Genomic DNA, 20,465 nt, shown 5'->3' on the forward strand with positions numbered 1-20,465 from the left:
CGGTGGCACTTAGCTGCAGCATCATTACTGCTGCTGCGTAATGCACTGAATGGGACAGAAATGCTTTCATTTCAGCTGAGATTATTTATTGACACTGCACTTTATTATGCTGTGGCTGATGAATGTGTTGGGCATGCCTGAGAACATAAATCCCATTCACTGTTGTATACATACTTAGATATTGAAAATTTAAATATGGATACAGGCAACTAATACAGTACATCACATTTTATACATTTCCTTTTAAAAAGACTCAAACTACGATCAGTCGGACTCTCCATTAGGTGGTTACACTCCAGGAAATCCAGTGATTGGTGGTGTAGTTTAATGTCAGAGTGAAAATCCACCTGTCACTGTCAAGAGTTCTCACATAAGCGAGAAAAAGCCGTAACTACTGAGTGTCTTTGCTTCTTTCTTCTTCTCTCCGTGTCATACAGTACAACGTGACCTCTCTGAGGTGAAAAACAAAGTTTGATCAGGTGCTGCAGCATTTTGCTGCTCTGAAGTCTTAATTCCCTCTGAAGCAGCTCATACTGACACGTCAATATCTTCACTTCTGCTTTTAACTTTCTTAGACAAAGTAGTTTTTTTAGATTTGACATCAATCTTTGTCAGAATCAACTCAACTAACCGACTCATTTGGATGAAATGCTAATGAGTCCTGCTGCAGTATCTTATCCCACACAAGGAAAGTGAATGTTAACTGTGATTTACACTAACAACTCACTCAATATATGATATCTCTCGATGCCTGACTCTCCCCAGACACCCATCGCTCATTGTGTGTGTGTGTGTTGCAGCTCCAGTATTAATACAGGCCTAATGGAGCCCAGTGGGAGCTGCAGTGCTCCATCTGAAAATGATTTAATTACATTTGCAAAGTGGATGAGTCTGGAGGGAGTGTTTGCTGCGTCAGGGCTTTGGTGCGCTCACACACACACACACACACACACACACACACACACACACACACACCCACACACACACACATCAGGAAGAGAAACAGTCGTTCAATTAGTCTGATTGGCTGCTGCTGCCTGAGGTCTGGAGGCAGTGTTTTATTGGCTCTCTTCTTCCATCCACTTCTTATCTCTCTTTTCTTCTTTATTTCTTTGTCATCTTTATTTATCATAATCTCGTCCTCCTGATTGCTGCCCTGTCTACATGTTCGTTTTTGATCTCTGACAAACGTTGTGTTTTTTCGGTCTAAGAGTTTTTCTCTCTAGGATGCATCATTTATTATATCAGATGTTAAACATTATACGTAGATATTACTGGAGAAATGAACCTGGAGATGAACAGCTAATGAAAAACTGAGGTGTCAGCTGATCTTCTGAAGATTCATCCTGTAGTTGAATACTGTATCAATCAGTTTTTGTTAAACTATTGACCTGGTCCTTGTTTTATCTTTATTTATTAGATATATCTTTCCTTTTGCTTTGTCTTAGCTTTTCAAAACATTGATGTCTGTTGTTTTTGTGTATGTTTTTATGTAGGTTCTGGGATTACAGTAGGAACCAGCCTCTTCTGGACACTGTGGAGCATCACTCAGAGTTTGTCTGTGGATTAGACTTAAACCTGCACATCCCCAACCAGGTAACCATGCATGTTGTGAATTTGCACATTAACAGAATAAGATCTAATTAACGTTCAGAGAGTTTCCCAGTGTGTCTTTCACATTTAGGAGAATCCCTTCGTCCCTGTACACACCTCTGTGTCTTTGGTCAGTTCGGACTCATCCAGTCATTGTGTCCACATCTGATTTCCTTCTGTGACTGTTTGCTGTAGTTCTTAAAATGGGGCCATTTATCAATCTGTCTGCACATGTGCAGGCCGGGCTTTACCCACACACACTGCAACACAGGGCTGTCAGGGAGCTCGACTGTGTCGGAGTAAAGAGGTAGTGAATTGAAAAGGCCACTCATGTCAATTCAGGTTGTCCACTTATTTTAACCAGTGCTGTCTCTCCCAGGCTGTATTGTCTATTCCCTATGGAGAAGTAAATCCATGATATCCAGCAGAGTTCACCTAGAGGTCAGGGGTTAAATGAATAGGAGACACTGTTAGAAACCGGATCAGAGTCTACAAAGAGCGAACGACGTGTCTTTGAAAAGTATAAATCCACAAGTCGTGCTGCAGGAGCTGGAACTGTCCGTGGTCCTGAAGCTTTTTATTAATATCTAGAGATCCCAGAAATAACACAGACACTGGAACGTGTAACGTGTCAACTCTCCTCTTAAAGGAAACTTTTTATTTCTGTGAGATGTTTTAAAGATCTATGTAGCTTGGTCAGTTTTGGTCTGTTGATAATGTGGAGAATTTAAAATCTCTCAGCCTCGCATTGGCTGTAGAGGCCTTCACCTGTCATTCACCTGTCCGCCTACGCTACACAACATCATTTTCAAAATGCGCCTTTACCAGATTTCTCACTTGGAGCCAAAAATAGCACAGCGGTAAATCGGAGCGAGCACTTTTCCAGGACACAGACAATGACGACGTGGAAGTGCGTACGTGATAACGCCTCACGAGCTGGGGCCTGAGCCCACCTCGTCAACGCGAACTGTCAGTTTCCCAATGCAGCCAATCACACAGGGCTAGCTGTCCTGACAGCCGTTTCCCTTTTCACTCACGGTGTTTGAGCTGCTCTCGTGTGTTTGTGTAATAAAAATAATGCAGCTGCAGTAATGAACTGTATTGTGTTTGAGAATGTGTGTGTGCGTCTGCGTGGGAAGGAGCAACAACAGTAATGAGCTGTATTGTTATCTGCTGTTATCAGACGTGGCGTTACAGGAAACAGGCTGTAAAATAACACCCTCACACAAATAGCTTTCACAGAGCTGAGGACAGTAACACTGATGTGTCACAGACCACATCCCCCTCCTCTATTTTCTCTGTTTCTCCGTCTACCTACCCTCTCTATATGGGTCTCTCTCCCTCGGGTTGGTTTTTTATTTTTCCACCTTAGTATTTTTTGTACGTATTATTTCTATGAATATTTTTCTAGTGAACCACATTAAAAAAGCAGGAAGAGAAACGAGTTTAAATAAAATGATTAAATCACAGATCCCAGTCACTTCCCAGTGGTGTTGGAATAATAGGACGAATAGCTCCCTCCATTATAGTATAATAATAATTATAGCATAATAATTCTCCAGCTGATCTAGAGGCTCTGTGTTACCACTAGTTTGGATGAACAGTATTTCAAAGGACCAAGCTCTATATTGCAGCTTTTAGCTCCATAGGAGGGGTATGCATAGGACGATGCTGCATAGGAAGGGTAAATTACAGTGTGTCAGTGTGAAAAATAATAAGTTACTCTGAATTCAGACTGTCTGTTGTTTCACACAGTGACGTCAACACTATCTATCAGAGGACGGTGTACGAAACACTCTGTGCCATTAGTACAGTTCACTCACTGGTTCAACTTTCAGCTGTCATGAACATGAATTATTAAGAAACCTGTTGGTTAAAGCTGTTGTCTGTGTCTGTACACAGCCAGAGATTGTCTGTGGGAGAAGATGCTCCACTCGGTAACAACGCTGCATAATGTTTATAGTTTATAGTGTCATCGTGGTAACTTCATAAGTCACCAATTAATTAAATTAAGGGGTGGGTTAGTGTTTGGGCTACAGGTGCTGAATAGAAAAGCTTCTACATGCATTTTGGAACTTCTCCACTGTCTAAAGCAGAGAGTTCAGTGTTTTTCTGTCTGGTCTTGTACATTTAATTTTGGTTTTAATTACATTTCAGCATGCATATTGTTGACTGTTAGCTTAGCTAGGTATTACACTGTACTGTATATGCTAGTTTGGGTGGAGGATCAATAGAGGAGAGTAGTTTCATGAAATATATACCATTTGAAAAATGGTAAAGGTGTCTGATGGGTCAAGATCTGCAGGACGTCAGTCAGTCGGACAGCTTGTAATCCAGATTATTTGAATCCCTCTATCTGAAGGGATCTGTACTCTGTGGCTGTTATATACATATTTAAAAACTCCAACATTTGTCAGTGCTGCAATATTAACATGTTCTTTGTTAAGCTGAGCTGCTGAGGTCTTTCTACTATGTTAGCTGTTTACTGTAATGGAAATACTCTCCCACATGTACACACAATGAACTCTTACTTTACTTCTACAAACACGTCCACCTGTTTACTAATCCTGACACGAGTTAATCTGCTGGAAATCCAACTGCAGCACATGATCTGTCCCACTGAGATATCACTCTCCTCTTCTTACACCATTTGTTTTTGTCTTCTTTTTCTTTTTTGCAGCTACTTTAACCTCATTTCTGTCCGTTCTTGGTCCGTTTCTAATCTTTCTAATCTCCCCCATAGATTCCCGTCTTGCCAACTTCTACTCAGCTCTTATTGCTTCTTGTTCTGATCACTCTGTTTTTTTTCTTATGCTTCTCTCTCTCTTTCACACACACACACACACACACACACACACTGCTCCAGTCGTATCTACGCGCAGCCAAATGCATCTGATGGATTACTCTCTTTACACACTGCAGGTCAAACCCCACACACATAAATAGAAGAGGAAGGTACAGTAGCACGAGGAGAATACAGTCATACAGGCAGTGACGCTATTCACAATATAAGAAAATCATTATCTTAATAGTTACATGTAGTAAAATGGTAGTTGAAGTATTTTGGTGTTATTTATGCAAATACAGTAACATAAATATCCTTAAAATAAAAGTGCGCTACAACACCAACTCATCAACAAACACATCATTTCTGAAGTCAGCGGTGGATGGACAGATGGATCATTGAATTTAGAAATGATGTGTTTATTAGTTAAGTCATAGATGATGTAAAGCTGTGGTTTATGTAGCTTTAAGATTTGTAGGTTTCATGACCATAAACAATCTCAGCGCCTTTTATCTCCTCCAACATTCAAAAGATGATGAAAATAACAACCAGCACCGTCTGAAATTAAACTTCCCAGTAGTTTGTTACTGGTGAAGTGTCTGAAAGCTGCTGCTCAGCCCGAACACGACAACTTAGCAGTAATTAAAAAGTGCTGTGTGAGAACATCCATTCACCACAAGCTGGTTGGTGTTGTAATTATTGTTTCTTCATTCATCTTTATCTCATTAGTGGAAGTGAAAAAGCCTTTAAAGAAGACATTAAACATGCACCAGACTTTGAACTTTCTCTTGCTTATTCCCTTTAGTCTTATTGTCTTTTTCTCGGAGTCCTCCTCCCCTCCACACTCCCTCTCTTTGTGCTTTGCTGCAGTCTTGGCCGGGGAGTGTGCCTTTCCATTACGACTGGCTGTTAAAGTTAATTAGAGAAGGGCATCCCTCTTCTCAGTGGCTGACTCACGGCACGACTGCTTTGCTTGCTCATGCCCTGAAAGACAGTTCAACTTCCCAACTTTAATCCTGAGATCTGCGCGTTTCCTTCCAACCGAAGACAAAGAAACAAGCGACGCTCGGCAGCACCGTCCCCGCATTCTGTGCTGGCACATGTGGTGACGCAGGGAGCGGCTTTCAGCGTCATGTATACAGTTAGGTCCAGAAGTATTTGGACACTGACAGGAGTTTTTTGTAGATGCTGCAGGTTTATTTAAATGGGTCCAAATACACTTATGAGTGGCATGAGTTGTAGGCAGGTTTAAAATATCTGTATAAGCTCGATCTAAAATAGATCCTGGAACGATATTTGCATGAATATGTGAATAATATGTAGAACGGGTTTATCTCTTATTTGATTTCTCCAACATGACACTGCTCCTGTTTGGGGTCTTTGTATGAGCAGAACTCTGATTTCAGTTCCAGTGACTCAGAAAACCAGTACAAACAGTGAGGCTGCTGACAAACAGATGCTGATCCAGCATGAATTAAACACTTCATTGTGTAGCGTATAGATGCTGTGACTCAGCCTGTGCTGCTGTGGGAACTGGAATCCTTTTCTTTTCTACAGTTTCCACAAACGTGTGTAATATGATTAAAGGAATGTGACAGGTAAAGAGAAACTGGGAGAGATTTGTAACACTCTGTTGGGTTAGAATTAATTACAGCAGCACCTCTGCTGACTGAGCCGAGTTTTCAGGACCTTCACAGTAGAAAACTGCAGCAGAACAGGAAGGATCAGACTTTCTCCCAGCGTAGATTCAAGCCATCAGTCATGTATTTATAATCCCACATCCCCGACCAGCCGGCTGCAGCTGCTCTCCCGTCTTCACTGTTTAACCCAAAGTGAGGATGTGACTCATGAATCATTGTGAAAGTGAAGTACAACCTGTGTTTTACTTTGAAAGGCTGCGAGCGAAGGCCGGACTCGTCAGTCAGGTTTGTGTTGTGCAGACGGGAGCGATGGCAGAGGTGTAGTGTGTCATTCAGATGATAGCCACATCCACACAGAGGGATGTCACCCAGCTGATAGCTCTTTCCCCTCTGATTATAGAGTAAAGATGTGGGAGTGGAGACACTGCTGTTTCGTCTCCTGCACTGCAGCGTGTGAAACATCTGTGGTTAGAAAGTAAAGAGCTTCAGATAGTTGGAGACTTTTAATAACAGGTTTCACCTGTCGAGGAACTGGTTCTTTCTTCATATACTCCAGTTGAAGTTCTGTCATTGTCTGGAAATGTTTCCTATATTATTATATTATACATATTATTTTTATTATTCAGTTCATTATTACTTCAGAGAAACTAGAGTTGAAACATCCCCTAAAGAATGAATCCACCGTAAGAACGGTCATCGCTTCTTTTTTGTCCTTCCCAGTCCTCTGACGTGTTACTAAACATAAAGGTGCAGATTTAAATCCATGTAGGGTGTGAACTGTGTTCCAGGTGCTCCAATATTTGACACCTGCAGAAATGATCCACTACATTAGTCCACATAGGCAGGAGAACGAGGTGGATCAAGAGCAGGCAGGACGTTCCAGTTTGAGTCCAGGAAGTTACTGTTTCACCTAAACTAACTCTGAATGTCTTACGCCTTCATGACGACAGGTTCATGGCTCACATCCACCATCATTCCCACTCTCAATGAACTCAGTCACAGAGAAAGAAAAGAGAGACAAGGTTTGTTGTTGAGGTGAATCTGTGATGTTTAAATCTTGTAGAAACCACAGTGAATAGTTTCAGTTCATTATATTATTCTCTGTAACAGTAGAGACAGATTCTACCTGGAACAGGCATTTAAACCTCTGTGTCACTGTATTTCTCTATTGTCTCCTGTGACTACTGATGACCATAATTGTTGCCTAGAAGCCTAAAAATAAAGACACTAGAACTGAGACTGAAGCTTAAGGAACAACAATTACAACGATGTGCGGTGTAATAAAAAGTTGGAAACCTGTGGATTTGAAGGACAGAAGTGCACAGAGTTGGAAAGAATGCAGAGAAGCTGTTATTAGTTCAGTCACGTGTTTTACCACCAGAAGCTCAACGTCAGTCTGCACGTGTCCGTACGTCAGTGCAGAACGATGAAAGCCACAGGATGAGTTACACTAAACGAGAGATGAAAACCAAGAGGCTGTTCTTTCTTTGGTGCCCAGGAAACAGGAAAGAAGACAGATTTGATGGTGTTGAGTTGAAACCAGCAGCGAGTCAGACTTCTCTCTAAATTCCTTTGTCCTAGACCTGATGATGGAAGGTGGAACACTCTGATGTGAGGCTGCATCAGTGGAGATGGACTCAGCCGTGGGGCCACACTTCACCTGTAACAGAGGCGGTTAGAGCAGGTTAGAAGAAGCTGCTCTGCAGAGAAACTGTTCTCTCCCTCCTTCTGCAGAGAACGTTCAGGCCGTGTGGTCGTGAAGCAGCTTTTCACTGGGTTGAGCTGTTTTTACCTTTAATAGATCAGAGTTAGACGTCTTCACACACATCTGTGTGGAGACTTAATAAATGAACACAAGAATTAAAACAGTCTACAGTCCGACTGTAGCTGAGCCGCCGTTCAGCGTCCTCACACCAGCTTCACATTATTATTAGCAGCATTACAGCGTTGGCCGTTGTAGCACCAACAGATCCGTACAAAGACGAGTAGAAACCATGAAAGGGTCAAAACCTGAACAATGGTCAAACATTTCACTGTAAACATGTTTGTCTAAGTTCAGATCCGTCCCTGGTCACATGATCCTTGTCTTAACCTCCAAACCCCCGTCTCTTGTGTGTTGTGTCGTCTGCAGGTGGTGGACTGTTCCTGGGATGAGACGGTGAAGATCTACACCCCCGTGTGTTTGTCTGACGGAGCACACAGCACCGCCCCGTAGAACAGTAACGATGTTTCTGTGCGGTTGTGAGGACAGGCCTCAGCTGTTGGTGTATCAGTAACACAACAATGATCAGTTAAATAAATGCAGAAACAAAGATGGAAGAATCCTTCCACGGAGAATGACCCATCATGTGTTGTCGGTACCGTGCGTTCTCTTTTATCTCATTACATTCAGGTAAACTAGTAAATGTCATCGGTGTAGATATGTTTGTCGCTGATGATCTGTAAATTCAGTGCCTTCAATAAATATTACATCAGTAACTGACAGAGTTCATGTTTCAAAGAGATTTCAGTTTTTGATTTTTATTAAATTTGTTTCAAATAATTTAAAAACACGTTCTCTCTTCTTCATTCATTATTTTCTGTGTCTTAGTGAACAAAAAGCAGTTTCTGCTTCTCGTGTGTAGAAATATGAAGTAGAACCCGGTCAAATAACCCACACCTGTACTTTAGTACAGTAGCTGAGTAAATATATTCTGCTGCTGCTGAAACATGAAGTAAAGTGTAAAATAACAACCAGGAGCTTAAAACACACTGTAAATCAGTGATTTAAAGAATCAAACTAATTTTAGTTTCGTGGTTTAAGATACTGATTTGTGTTTCTGTTATTTTGTCCAGTGCTGTGTAAGAGCGGAGTGACGGCCTCTGTCCTGCAGCCAGTCGCAGCTCTCCTGGTGATGATGCATGAAGGCTTCTTCTCTCTGCAGGGACAATTCATGAGCGCTGATTCTCTTCGCTCCCTCGCTCCTCCTCTTCCTCTGCTCCGGCTTCCCTCCTCCTCTCCTTCTTTCTCCTCCTTTCTGTCATGACTTTCAGTCATCACTTTAATTCCTTCATCTCCTTCTGTCTCTCCTCAGTGTTTCATTCGTCGGTTTTCATCTTCTCTCTCTTACTGTTTCCTCTTCATCACTCCTCTACCTTCTCTGTCTTGTTTCTTTACACATCTTTGGTTCCCAGTCGTACTTTTCTTACCTTACTTCCTTTCCTGCCTTTTCTTCTTTTACTCATCACATCCATCTTCCTCGTCTTCCTCCCTCCCATTAATTCTCATTTCTCCTCTCTCACTCTCTCAGACACTGTAAATCACTGCTGAGATCAAGATGCCTCGTAGCATTTTGTAGTTTCTCTTTGATATAATTGGACATTTGGAAATCCCAGAGGAGCCGTGTTCGTGTCCGTAGTTTGTCAAAGATTACACCGAGCTCTGAAATAGAAACGTGTTTTCTTTATGGAAGCATCATAAACAGGATCACAGCACGAATTCAATTATACTTTCAGGAAGTTCCACTGACAGAAAGTCGTCTCCAAATGTTAAGAAGGAAACTTTAAAAGTGCAACGCAAACGTTTTTCTACACAACAACAAACGAGCAGAAGCTTTTCACCACACAGACTCTGTGTTAGTCCAGTGATTACTGAAACAAACAGCTTAGAATAAACCAGATATATTAAGCTATGATTCGTTATAATAACGTATTCATTCGTTCTCCTTCACTCAGCATGATTGTTTTCTCCACATTCATTTGGAAATCCACGTTAACATGTCTGGAGCCTGCTCCACTCTGTGTTCTCAGCTGAATGACTTCGTCTAATCCACCTGCAGTTTGTGGATTAATAGCAGCATCATTGTTTTTCTCGTTCCTTCCCTGCTGAGAACAGTCTTGGTCTAAATCCTCGGCCTGCTCGTCGAAGGCCTGTTCTTCTGTCTCGCCGTGTTAATTGGAAGCTAATGGCCTGTGCTCGATAAGGGCCGATCTTCCTCCCTCGTGGCTTAGAAACTGATTTTCTGATGAAATATTTCAATTATAATATTGTCCAAGTCATTTCCACGGCTCTTACGACTGATGGTGACGTCTCTGTGTCTGATAAGAAGGGGGAGAAGGGAAGACATCCAGCTCTCCAGCAGGGCGGCTGAAATCCAAACGTGTTGGTGACAGAGAGAAAAGCTGCAGAAGTTTTATAGATGAACGGTGAAACTAGTTTTTATCATTTAGCTCTTCCCCCCCTAAACCTTTCTCTTCCATACAGGATGTTCTGTGTGCCTTCACTTCCTGTCTGGACCTGCTGACTGTGAACCGACACCTGTCTGCTCTCTCATCGCTGCACGTTTTACCCTCTTGTCTTGTGGGAACTTTCTTTGTTTGCTCATATCCCAAAATAGAAAAGCTAAAGGGCAAATATTAACAACACGTGCTGTTTCTGCACCACAAACACGGACTGACTAACAAAAATATTTAGTTTGTCCACGAACTGGTTCCCACAAAGTTTCTTTCTGTTTCTGGACACGTGGAAACAAATAAGTTGTCAGAGAATGTAGGAAATGTAGAAAAGACGCTGGAGACATGGAGATGATTGTTGCTCATTGGTTTCCTCATCATTGTTTAACGCACACAGAAACCCGCTCTCTGTGAGTAAAGGTTGAATGAATGGATCTTAATGACATTACTCCCCCTCCTCCCTCTCTCCTGTCCCCCCTCCCTCTTTCTGGTCCACAGCCAAGAGGCGATGCGGCAAAAAGTCACATTTCACTCTCTCTCGTCTCTCTCTCTCTCTCTCTCTCTCTTTCTCTCTCTCTCTCTCTCTGTCTCTCTCTGTCTCTCTCTCTCTCTCTCTCTCGCTCTCTCTCTCTCTCTCTCTCTCTCTCTCTCTGGTCTCCTCTCTCTCTCTCTCTCTCCTCTCTCTCCTCTCTCCTCTCTCTCTCTCCTCCTCTCTCCTCCTCTCTGTCTCTGTCTCTCTGCAGCTCACAAAGAAAAAGAGCTTTGTGGCGTCTTAAATTGTTCCAGTGCAGGTTTTCATCGAGAAACCCTGAAGGAGGAAATGTAAATGATTAGAATGTGTCACATTTATGGTTTTGTGTATAATATATAAACACACACACACACACACACACACATATATATTCCTGTTTTGGTGCTGTGTCTTGGCAGAATAACCACTTTGTACTCACTGCTGCCACCAGGTGACCAGAGTTTGTAATGGCATGTGAACCTCAGGCAGCACACTTTTGACATTTTTACATAATTTACAAATAGAAAACACAAAAAACGAGATAATGTGGAAAATAATATTCTGTTCTGTATTTGTGATTCTTCTGACCTCACATTGGAAGTGGAAAAACCAGCACTGAGTTGTGGTTTACATCCTTCTAACATGAGATCCTGACCGACCAGCAGCTGTGGAACATTCAACAAATCAGAGTTTAGGTGTGAAAACTACTTGGACCCAAAGACAGCAGCACAGTAGAGTCTGAATAAGAGCCTGATTCTATCAACTGCTGTTACACAAAACTCTCCTTAAGGCAGAGACCAAAGTCTCCACAGTGGACACTTTGCTCTGAAACCCGTGATCAACAGGAAACAATGAGGACACATTAGAAACTAGACATCACGCTGGAAGTCAGTAAAAAAGTGTGTGATTTGGATTTTTAACAGGGATAAAACCAGGACAGCAGTTAGTCTTCAAAAGACAAAGATAATGTTATTCCACGAGTAACTTCCCCTTGACCTTTCTTCTCATCATCATTGCACAATGTTTGCGTGCAGCATCATCACGACCAGTTGTACTGAACATGTTTGATTTTATAAGGTCACATTTGTTCCTGTCGTCACACAAAAACACATCCTGCACATTCACACGAGTCTCATTCACTGGCTCTCTGTTGTTTTTCAAGACAAACACAGCAACATCATGCACCTTTCTAATGTATCTGAACTGCTCAGGATCTTAGATTGGATGGATGCAGAGGATGACATCACAGATCATGAGCTTGTTCATAACTCTCAGTGTCACAAAAAGCTAAACCACAGTTACGACACTGAACAGGCTCCTTTTGTTTATTAGGATCCTGCCGCCTCATTAAATCCACTTCAGGCTCATAAATAACATTTCACAAACCTGTTCTCATGATATTCTGTAAAAACCTCTGTTTCCTCTTTTGTCTCATTCTCTTTCATCTCTTTGTGGAGAAGAAGCTGTTTTACGTGCTGTACATTCATCTTCCATCCTTCACGTACGACCCACAGAAGATTAACTCATTCACCTCTGTCAGACTCGTGTTTCCGACAGCTGCTGCGCTGCACTGAAAATCCACATCACAGCAGGAAGTCGTGTGTGTGTGTGTGTGTGTGTGTGTGTGTGTGTGTGTGTGCACGTCTTTCTATGGTAGTGTGGACAACCTTTAGTGTAATTCCATCACTGGGAGGACTTCAGATGGTCTCAGGTGTTTGGGGCTAAGACTTGGTTCAAAGGTTCAGGACAGGATCTTGTCTGTTTTCATTGTGTGAGCTTCTATCACTGCACTCAACAACGTGTGTGCATTTTATTTTTCAGGATTCATTTTACATTATTTCCTCTCTTCAAATCCAAATCAAGGTGTTCGACGACCGTGTAGCTGCCACGTCAGGTGCTGGGTCAGTGTCTGGTCCCTCTGAGGATCATGGTAATCAGTAGGATTCATCCTCTGGGGACCATGTGTGATCAGATGTGGGTCTGTTGTATTTGACTTTGGCTCTTTGTTCTGTCTGTGTGCTGGTGAACGTCTCTGTGGGGTCCCTGTCAGTACGGATGCAGTGTGTAATGCTGTTGACTATTGAGCTTCTCACAGCTCACTGCACAGTCAATGATGTGTGTCAGCACTGATGGAGACACTATCTGCTGGATGCTGCTGACTGTAATGAACACGACTGTGGACAAAGACAAACACACACGTGCACACACAGTATGTGTGTGTTTGAAATGATTTGATCAGACAGTCTCCATGTCTCTATCACACTGTTGTGTCAGACACTTTAACTGTGTCCTGTTTCAGACTATTTTGGCTCCTTCCAGACTTGTTGGCGCTGGATGGAGCATCATCTGAAATTCAAAGGTTTAAAAATAATGAATTTTTCATCAGAGAGAAAATATTTGGAGTCACTTTATTTTAAATGTCCAGTTTGTGGGAGTGAGTAGAAACAAGTTTAAGTATAAGTGTGTTAAAGAGCCTGAAAGTTCACAGAGAGAGTGACGTTAGGTGAATGGGTCAACAAACCTTTGGACACATCCGTTTACTTCCCAGTATGAACAGACATCACTTTAACTAATTACATCTACAGGTCAGAGAGTTCGCTTTCTATTGCCATGACCACAAATAATCATCTAACGGAGGCTTAAACGTGTTTGACATTAACATTCATGTTTCCTGAATGTTTGAGCTGGTCTCTGCTTCACTCACTGTGAGACTACAGCTTCATGTTGGAGGGAGACGCTGGAGCAACCTGACTGGGACCTCGGAGGCTTTATGCTGTTGTTAAATGAATATGACGCTTCACAGACTGTTCACATTCACTTCCTCACAAACGTGTGTCAACTGCTGAATAGAAACAGCCTCGTCAATGTGATGACTTTTTATATTTGACGATTCTCATCTTTGTATTTTTAATGATATCTCTTCATGAGAATTCAACTCATCTTTAAGATGGTTACCGGAGCTGAATAGACTAGTTAGGATTGAAGAACCACCTCAGGACCTGGATCAGCTGTTTACCGTTATCTAAAGGACAAAGGACACCGGACAGAAAAGATAGGTGGTACGAGAGAAGTGTCCAAGTGGAAACCCTACCTCAGCAGAGGTGGAGGCCTGTCCTGAGCTTGACTCATCAGTTTCAATTCAACACTGTGAGAATCGTCCGTTGACTCTTTGTGACTTTGTTTTGTGAGCTCACTTCATTCAAATATGATTCTTTACAGAGGATTTTCTACTAAACTCAAATCCCCCGATGCCACTTTCCATTAATTTCACAATTATTCATGTATCATGTGGAGTGCCGTGTACAACACAAACAGTGCTCAGGGTGTTGGTCCTGGTGCTGTGTGACGACTGGAATCACGTTTGAAGTGCGACTTCTCTCTGCTTCACGTTGAGAGAGTTTCGCCTTCCAGCTCTTCATCCTCTAAAGAAACGTCATCACACAGCCTGTCTACATACGTTGCTGCTTCTCAAAGTTCCATGTAAAGAAAAAACTCATCTTTGTAGGATCACACAGTGTTTTCTCTGCTTCAACATCAAGACGTCTGGTTAAATCCCATAAATCCCTTCAGGAGCACCTCCCTCTACATCTTTATACAGTGCTTCACAGGAAGCTCATTCCAAAATGAGTGTAAAAGCCTCAGCAGACATGAAATCACCTCCTGTTCTGCTGATGAACAAAATCGAGGCTGTTTCTGTCTGAATCAGAGCCAAATTCAATTTCACCAAAAAGATAAAAGCAGGATGTCAGAGCCCCCCCCTCCCACACCACACCTGGTTTCTCTGTCTTCTTTGGCGTCTCTCGTTTGAACTCTTCCTCCTTTTCCATTCTACAAAGGTCTTCAGTCACGTCTTCCTCTCGTTATCAGCAGGGAACCTGCAAATTGTACCCGTGAGTGTGCTGCAGTCCTGTGTGAGCAGTGTGTGAAGGACGGTGTGGGGATGGAGTTTCCAGCAGTAAAGTGCTGACTGGGCCTCTCACAAAGACTATTCGCCTCTCTTCCCTCACTTGTCGTACATCGCTCCATTTCCAGCAGAACCAGACCTCATTTAAACTCTTATCCAACAGTGCAGCGATGCCCCTGTGCCCCTACGCAAGGCATTAATCCCCCACTGACCCAGTAGTGAGGCTGCAGGAACAAGTGGCTCCATCTCCTCACAGGGAATTCAGAGCCTGTGTTAAATATCATCACAAAACAACTCAGGGATATTTATTTAGATTTTTATTTGTGTGTTTAAAAGCTAAAGAAATATTATATTGTGTGTGTGAGTCTGCAGAAACACCTGAACCAAATCCACAATCCAGAGCTGCTGCAGGAAAAACAGCAGAGGAGTCAAGTGTGGAAAGAAGGAGCGTAAAGCAAAGGACGGCTTGAGCTGAACGTGGGGTCAGGATTCTAGTTTTCCACTTTACAATTTGGTTTTAGGGTCTGACGACTAAAACAGTCGAGTGTTGAACTGAAAATATGGTGAAATTAATAAAAAAGTGTTTTAAGTCTGTTTCCACCACAGTGGACAAACTGGGAACATCATGGTTTAAAGACATTTAAACATGTACAGCCCCAGGGTCAAGAGGTCTCAGAGTTCAGTTTTCAATCCTGATCTTCTGATACTGAGAATCAGCTTTTTGTATATCTTATATTTAAATGTACCAACACCATGTGACTATCTTCAAAGATTTCCTTCAGTAATTTCCTAGAACACGTTGTATATCGAGCTGCAGTATTTTATACGACCATTTGGAAAAAGACAAATGAGTTTAGTTCTTCTCTCATTGTTAATTCATCCTTGTAGCAGCTCATTCCCATTGTTAAGTTAAAGAGTAAAGACTTTCACAGTGAACCAAAGACAACAACAGAGGGTCTGAGTCCTTTTTAACTTCTCACCAACAGCGAGAATCAATCAGCTGATCACCAACAGGTGCATCGAGTAGTTACCTGTGATCAGGCGTCCTCAGATCTGCCTCTCTGGAAACGTCTCGTAACATTAGACCTTGTTCTATTTCAGGAATTGAAGAACAGATGTGTTGTTAAAATATGACTGTCACAGATTTCTTGATGAATTCAAAGTTAATTAAAACTGGACACGTGACCCAGCATGTTCAGAATCAGCTGCTGTGAGTATCTGTGGTCAGTGAGGTGTCACTGAAGTCATCATGACCTCAGGTTAAACTGAACGTCGCTGTACTGAACAAACCGACACGTTCACTCTATGTCCCGTCTCGTGTTTCATCTCTGTTCGTTCTGTTCTGTACACATGTGTGCGTTGAGGTCGGAGGACTTCTCCCTCATTTAGTAGCAGACCTTAATGTTTTAATGTCTATTTCTACGCACTGTTTTGGTACGTTAGCCTTCGGTCGTAAATTTGATAGATTTGTAGAATTAATGGAGAAAAATACAATAAACAGAGAACATGAGAAACCAAAGAATGATTTAATGTCATTAAATTCACATCATTTGTACTTAATTTAGCTTTTCAGCAGGTTTTCACCATCATTCTCGTTCATCTTTGGATAATGAACAAGCAACATTTCAAACACATCCATGCACCGTTTGGTTTCTTCAAACTAATTTAAAGTTCAAAATTTCAATTTGTCATATTTTATCACAATGTCAAATATCACATGTCAGCAGTTTTTCACGGTGGTGCCCACTAACTCAAAGCAACACAAGTCACGAGTCATGCTTTAACTACTATACATCAGTTTGAAAAGCATTAATGAACAAAGTAAGATCGGAACCACACACTCCCTGTTCTCAGCAGCTCGGAGCCACATCACAGCTCTTGTGCCGTTAAATGAAGTTTGGGGGGTGTGAGAAGAAAAATCAATAGCGATCAATATCAGGGGCTGACAGCTTTTTCTCTCCACACAATTCAAGATGCCTGAAGCTTCTTCTTTGTGAGAGATAATATCTGAAAGAGACGAGAGATAAACGTTTCCTGTTCGGGGTTAAATACAGACAACAAGACGCTGTAGAGTCAGGTCAGATCCTACATCATCTTACAGCCCGACTGGTGATAAAATACTGTTTAATATTTAATGTTTACTGTGATATAACAGCCTGAACTGAACCCACAGGAATATATGATCATCCTCATTAATTCATTTGAATAAACAAACATTTACTGGAGTTCATGAACACTTCAATTCATCCAATCAATCAATCAATCACATTTGACCGTTTGAACCACGAACCAGATGTTTTTTGTGTTGTTGATCTTTCGTCAAATGTCCACTTGGACTCAAAGATTTTAGGGTCAAAGTTCAAGGTCACTGTGACCTCAGCTCTGTCCAACATGTCAGAAGAGGAGGGAACTTCACTACATCTCTGTATTTGTTGTACGTATCTCTCTATAAGTTCTTACATTTACTTTATTGAGTCGACTACAGTTTGTTTTTAGATGATGTAAGATTCAAAATTATTAAACGACTAATTTAGGCATTAAATTAATTGGAATAGATGGAATCATTACTGTGAGCCATAATTTAAATAGTCTGCCCATGACGTCCCGGCCCACATGTGTAGAAGACCTGAGTGCACTTTCCTAATGTGAATAATTCTTTCAGACGTTTGGTCTCTGCTGCAGCCCACACATGTGTCTTAGAGAGGCTGATTCTCACTGATTTTATTAGAAACTGTCTCGAAGCTGCCTGGAGGTGGGCAGACAACCGTGTTGTGGTGAAACTATCTCAACACAGAGTCTGCGTTCAGATTTAGAACAGAAAGGACCCAGTTCTTCACGTCTGCAGCCTCACGTCCCGTCCACATCACATTTAGCCACATGGAGCTTTTTTCCACTGGAGCTAAAATAAATAACTGTTCACAGTCGGATCTGTTGAAAACTCGGCGAAGCCACAACACAGTCTCTGTACGTTATTATTATTCTTATTATTCTTATTATTCTTATTATTATTAACCATATTTGCCTAAATAAAGTGTGAATAAAAATGAAAATGACCCATTAAGACCATCAACAGTTGTCTTGTCCTAACTGGTCTTTGCTGATAGTCTGACGGCCTGTTAAGAATTACAGGGTCTCAAAGTGGTTTGAATCACAAAAACCTTCACTTTAATTCACTTTTTTTGCTATTTTACTTTTTAAACATAGAAAAAATGAACCCTCTTCACTTCTTGGTCGTGTGCAGGCAGGTTTTTATAAAGACAGACCAGACATCTTCATTTGAATTCATGAATTCAAACTCAGGTTATAATTTACTGAATAATAATAAATGAAATCGCAAAGATCAGTAGATTTAATCACGGAGGTGAAGTAAAAGAGCACAAACAGAAGTGGAACTCAACAAGAGAGATTTCAGGAGAATGAAGAGTCCATAGCAGAGGACGCTGCTGTAGCTTGTTCACTGCGTTAAAACCATCATTAGAAGAATTTAAAGCTGCAGCAGGAAACTATCCGAAGTCCCTTTTAGCTGAACCATCCTCCAAACTTCATGTTAATACGGAGACGTGGGTCCAATCATTTCTTCTTAACTGGTGAGTTTTATATCTAATTATTTATTGTGGTTTCATTTCAATACATTAAGTGGCAGCTGTTAAGAAAACTGGACTCGAGACTCTGATAGTTCCAAATGTTGTATCCTGCAGCTTTAACTGACAGTGGTTTAAGTGTAAGAGGTACAAAGACAGTAAATAAAGTGTGAAATTGACCTGCTAGAAATTTACTGTCATCACCTTCCACATGTCAGCTGTCGTCACTAACTGACGCTACGCTAACTGATGCTAGGCTACATGTCGCTAACTCAGCTTGAATAGCACCATCTGCTTCACATGAACTCTGCTTGTGTCATCACACCGAAGAAAAGGTCGAATACGTCGCTCATGAACTCAGATTGAGTCCATGAGGGTTCAACAGAGACAGAAATAAAGCGAGAGCAGCTGAAGTAAAGAAGCTTGACAGCGATCGAACTATCAAACCACCGGTGTGAGTGCAGCCGTGGAGCGGTTTGTGGCCAGTGCATGCTTTTAACGTTCAACTTGACCTGCACAACATCTGCATTAAAACGTTTGATTTCACACCTACAATCACTCTGAAACAAGAATTCAGCCAGATGTAAGAAAACCACACAGAAACATTCAGCTGTTTGTTGCTGCCCCCGTTCACATGGGACTTGTTTTTCCTTTAAGACCTGCTCGTGTTCGGCTAGCTGGCTAATCACTGCGGACACACACCGTCATGCTACGCCGTGGCCGCGGTGCTTCAGGAGACCAGAGGCAGAATTTATCACTGACAGGCAGCTTCTCCCAGAAGTCTTCATCCACGTTTCTCCACCGGGAACCTCTGTCTGCTTTTTCATTAACAAAGGAAATGACTTTTCTTGCTTTTAACTAAACCAAGATCCTGTTTTCCGCACTGAAAAGCTCTGTGTGATGAAACTGAACTTTTAATACGAGTGTGTGGGCTTTCACGGAGGTATCACAGCGACAGCAGCCAACACCACCGGTTTATCCAACAAGCATTTGTTCCGCACTGCGAGCTAATGGTTTTAAAGAGGTTCCCGGTGAACAGAGCTTCAGATTGTTGTTTTATTCTGTCGTCTCCTTTCCTTCTCCTCTCTTTTCGTTGTATCTTCAAGACTTTTTTATCCTCTAATTCATTTCCAGTTTTCTGTTCTAGTGTCTGTTCAGGTCTCTGTCCGGGCCTTATGGACTCTGCTGCTCCATGTTCTCGATCAAAGGGTCTTTCTTCATGAACTGCAGATGTCTGATGGACCTCCACACCCCGACATAGCTGTCACTGAGCGACTGACCAGAGGTGGTGTTCTCCCTGTGGAGATGCTCCCTTTGCATCTCCATCACCTCTTTTTCTGTCATTACACTAGAATTCACACCTGCTTCTCCAGTTCCCTGTCCAGCATCTCCTGTCCACAACTGTCCATTAGCCAAACCTGCCTCCTCCTGCCCTTCACTGCTCAACTCTCCCTCTAACTTTGGTTTTTGGGTGTCAGAACCAGTGCCAGTAGTGGGCCCATCGCCATTCAGCGACGGTTTCTCTTCATAAGGCTCCCCAGGCAGTGTACCATCCTTCCCTGCTTCCTCCAGATCCTCATACGAGCTCTTCTTCTTCGTTTCAAAGTATTTGACCACACAATAGGTGATGGAGCCCACGGTGTTCACCACCACTCCACCGATGAAGAGCCTGGTCGGTGCCACGTCGCTGAACGCCAGCATGCCGACAGTGATGGTGGCGATGCTCTTGACCACGCCGACGAAGCTGGTGGTGACGGCGGAGTTGATGTAGGTGCAATGCAGCGTGGTGAAGTTCATGGCACAACCGATGAAGATACAAAAGAGGAAGATGACCGTGATGTGGGGGTCCTTCCAGCCCTCGTACGACCACATGTTGATGGCATCCATGGAGATGAGGGAGCACACAAACAGCACCTGAGAGGAAGACAAAGAGACACAGAGACAAAAGGCAAGTAAGAAAAGTGGAGAGGGGAGGGGAGGCAGACAGGAAGAGGAAGACAAAGATCCACAGCTGTCCTGAGAGACAAGACACAATGGAGCGAGTGACTCCTTACCGGCGTGGCCATGATGGCGATGGCGTACTGTGCAGTGAGGGGTCCATACTCGCTGTCCAGGCTGGTTTTCTGGATCAGGACTAGGTAGGAGGCGTGGATGATCACCGCCAATACACCAGTGACATAACCAAAGGGATCCCCGGTGAGATCACCTGCACCTGGAGGAAAATTAAATGAAGAATCGT

The 20,465-nt window shown here is 42.4% G+C and overlaps 2 protein-coding genes across 3 annotated transcripts in view; one reads left to right on the plus strand and one right to left on the minus strand.

The window, feature by feature from the left end:
- pex7 (peroxisomal biogenesis factor 7) overlaps window positions 1-8,531 on the plus strand; it is a 28,418-nt gene extending 19,887 nt beyond the window's left edge. For both annotated transcript variants that reach the window (XM_026342108.1, XM_026342109.1), the window contains exons 10-11: window positions 1,497-1,596; window positions 8,150-8,531. In XM_026342108.1, coding sequence (XP_026197893.1) covers window positions 1,497-1,596; window positions 8,150-8,233 — 184 coding nt within the window. In that variant the 3' untranslated portion in view covers window positions 8,234-8,531. The remainder of the gene's footprint in view (window positions 1-1,496; window positions 1,597-8,149) is intronic.
- Window positions 8,532-18,609: 10,078 nt separating this feature from the next.
- Window positions 18,610-20,465, minus strand: part of LOC113149657 (solute carrier family 35 member D3) — a 3,030-nt gene continuing 1,174 nt past the window's right edge. Inside the window, exons 2-3 of the mRNA XM_026341873.1 lie at window positions 20,281-20,438; window positions 18,610-20,140 (exon numbers count right to left, since the gene is read on the minus strand). Coding sequence (XP_026197658.1) covers window positions 19,400-20,140; window positions 20,281-20,438 — 899 coding nt within the window. The 3' untranslated portion in view covers window positions 18,610-19,399. The remainder of the gene's footprint in view (window positions 20,141-20,280; window positions 20,439-20,465) is intronic.

This window comes from Anabas testudineus, chromosome 24 (genome assembly GCF_900324465.2).
Source record: "Anabas testudineus chromosome 24, fAnaTes1.2, whole genome shotgun sequence".
NCBI classification, from domain to species: Eukaryota; Metazoa; Chordata; class Actinopteri; order Anabantiformes; family Anabantidae; genus Anabas; species Anabas testudineus.